Source organism: Aptenodytes forsteri, unplaced genomic scaffold (genome assembly GCF_000699145.1).
Source record: "Aptenodytes forsteri isolate BGI_AS27 unplaced genomic scaffold, ASM69914v1 Scaffold26, whole genome shotgun sequence".
In the NCBI taxonomy this organism is placed as follows: Eukaryota; Metazoa; Chordata; class Aves; order Sphenisciformes; family Spheniscidae; genus Aptenodytes; species Aptenodytes forsteri.
In genome coordinates this window covers 1,858,554-1,861,461 of record NW_008794125.1, presented here as the reverse complement: position 1 = coordinate 1,861,461, position 2,908 = coordinate 1,858,554, and the positions used below count along the sequence as shown (strand labels likewise).

Below are 2,908 nucleotides of genomic sequence, written 5' to 3'. Positions count from 1 at the left end.
CGCGTGCCACCCCGGTGCCGTCAGACGCAGATCTCTATTGCTGTGGCCAGGACCATCTGCCCTTTGCCTTTGTCCTGCCGTCCGTCTGTCCTGCTCGCCGTCCCCGGGGGGGCCGCGCTCGGCTCGGAGCCGCGGGGTCCGCTCCCTTCGGTCAGGACGGTCCTCTTGAGCGGGGCTGGGGTGCAGGAGCCGGCCGCCTGGTGGCGATGACCGGCCGGGAGCTTGGCCGCGGCGTGCTTGCGGGAGCGGTAGGAGGGTCGGCGCCGCACCTCGGCCATCAGGTCGCACTTGATGAAGTAGAAGACCTCCTTGACGGGACAGCGCTTCTCGGGGTCGAGGGCCAGCAGGCGCTGGAACATGCGCAGGGCGCTGTCCGTGAAGCGCCGCCACTGCGAGGGCAGCCCCCCCAGCCGCCCCTTCTGCCACCGCACAAACTCCTCGAAGAAGGCGTCGGAAGCCGCCGCCGCCTCCCAGGGGAAGTTACCGGTGAGGACGCAGAAGATGAGCACCCCGAAAGCCCAGACGTCGATGCTGGTGTCCACGGCAAAGCCCTCCGCCCGGCCGGCTTGGCAGACCTCGGGCGCCGTGTAGGGGATGGTGCCGCTGATGCGCTTGACCCGGCAGCCCACCTTGCGGGTCATGCCGAAGTCGGCCAGTTTGACGCGGCGGCAGTCGCGATCGAAAAGCAGGACGTTCTCCGGTTTGATGTCCCGGTGCACCAGGCTCTTGCTGTGCATGTAGTCGAGGGCCAGGCCCAGCTGCTGCACGCAGCGCTTCACCAGCTCCTCGGGGAGCCCCACCTGTGGGCGCGGGGACACGGCGTCAGCCACCCGCCACCGAACCCCGTGGTGATCCTACCCAGCTCGGGGACCGCCATATCTGTATGTCGTTACATGCGTCTGTTCCTATCCTAGGGATGGGTGATGGGTCTCAGGACCCCCAGGGGATGGGTGATGGGTCCCAGGCCACCCTAGGGATGGGTGATGGGTCTCTGACCATCCTAGGGATGGGTGATGGGTCCCAGGCCACCCTAGGGATGGGTGATGGGTCTCTGACCATCCTAGGGATGGGTGATGGGTCCCAGGCCACCCTAGGGATGGGTGATGGGTCTCTGACCATCCTAGGGATGGGTGATGGGTCCCAGGCCACCCTAGGGATGGGTGATGGGTCTCTGACTATCCTAGGGATGGGTGATGAGTCTCAGGACCCCCAGGGGATGGGTGATGGGTCCCAGGCCACCCTAGGGATGGGTGATGGGTCTCTGACTACCTTAGGGATGGGTGATGAGTCTCAGGACCCCCAGGGGATGGGTGATGGGTCCCAGGCCACCCTAGGGATGGGTGATGCGTTCCAGGCCACCCTAGGGATGGGTGACGGGTCCCAGACCACCCCAGGAGATGGGTGATGGGTCTCAGGCTACCCAGGGGAAGGGTGATGGGTCCCAGACTTCCTTGTAGGCGCTTGTGGTCGGGGCTGACCCACACAGGGATGGCCAGTCCCCGCACATGGGGCCCCCTCCCCCGTGGCCACCGAAGCACAGCGGCAGCTTTGCTCAGCGCCATGGGGATACTGAGCCCCCACACCCCGAAAAGGCTCCCCGGGGAGGGGTGGGGGCTCCCACCTGCGGCGGGATGATGTCGAAGAGGTCGCCGCCGGGGGCATACTCCTGAGCGAAGACGTAGCAGTCCTCGGTCTCGAAGACCACGTCGAAGACCTTGATGATGAAGGGGCTGGAGGAGAGCGTGTTGGTGATGCTGAACTCCCGCAGGAAGTTCTTCAGCTTCGTCTTGCTCTTGTTGACGAACTTCAGGGCCATCTTGGTGCCTGTGGTGGGCAGGGGATGGGGGTGAGCCCAGGGCACGGTTGGGACATGCCGGGCACACCGCTCCCAGCGCAGCTGCGACCCCCGCGTCGCCCCCCCCGGCTCCCCTCACCTGTGCTTTTGTGGGACACCAGGTCCACCTTGCCGTAGGTGCCCTTGCCGAGCTCGCGGATGAGGTCGTAGTGCTTGCTGATGTCGGTGCCCGAGAGGGTGCGGATGGCCAGGGACTGCATGTCCTCGGTGATGAGGGGCACCCCGCAGCAGGCCAGCTTGCGCGACGGCTCTTGCTCAATCGAACCCGCGCTCATGGCTGTGCTGCAAGGCAGAGGCGCGTCACCGCTTTCGGTGGGTGCTGCAAAGCCACCGCGCCCCGTCCCGTCCCGTCCCATCCCCGGGGCTGGGAGCCATGACGCCTTGCAAAGGGGCACTGGGCTGCTCGGGGCGGTGCTGAGCAGCACCCACTGGGTGCCACCCCTCTGTCCCCAGGGGCCACCAACCCAATGGCTCTAGAGAGGATGCTCCAGCCTCCGGCGGGGCTGCAGCCATGTGGGGGTGCAGTGGTCCCCGCACCTCTGACTCGGGGGGATGTCTGGGGACAAAGCGAGGGCTCAGGGCACGGCAGAGCCGTGTGGGTTGGAGCCAGGAGGGCAGGGACACAGACACAGACACACACACACACGTTTCCTCAGCCCTGGTGTGCTCACAGCCACCGCACAGGATGGGAGCTGAGGCCTTTTGGGGCTCCCCCCTGCTGCCGAAATCCCCCACAGGGACCTCAGGAGCCGGCCCTGTCCCCTCCACCCTCCCGCCTTTGCAGAGCGCCTGAGCCCCCTCCAGAGCCGAGCCTGCCCGCGAGCCAGCGATGCTCCGGAGCAGGGCCAGAGCCATGCCGCAGGCACCGAGCTGGACACGATGGCTCTGCAGCAAATCACTCCGCCATATACCTCTGACCATCCATCGGCACCGACTCGCGGCTTTCCCCTACCAGGGTGCCGGACGCTCTGGTGCAGAGCCCGGCCAGCAGCGCACGGACGACAGCACCGATGTTTCTCACTCCCGACAAACCAGCGGCGGGGGGTTGCCGCC

The 2,908-nt window shown here is 66.7% G+C and overlaps 1 protein-coding gene across 1 annotated transcript; it reads right to left on the bottom strand.

The window, feature by feature from the left end:
- Nucleotides 1–20: 20 nt before the first annotated feature.
- On the bottom strand, nt 21–2,178 carry SBK1 (SH3 domain binding kinase 1). Its single transcript, XM_009277417.1, has 3 exons — nt 1,935–2,178; nt 1,622–1,824; nt 21–800 (listed from the first exon to the last, which is right to left on the bottom strand). The coding sequence occupies exons 1-3, from the start codon at nt 2,128–2,130 to the stop codon at nt 21–23; spliced, it is 1,179 nt and encodes a 392-aa protein (XP_009275692.1). The 5' UTR covers nt 2,131–2,178.
- Between the last annotated feature and the right edge of the window lie 730 nt (nt 2,179–2,908).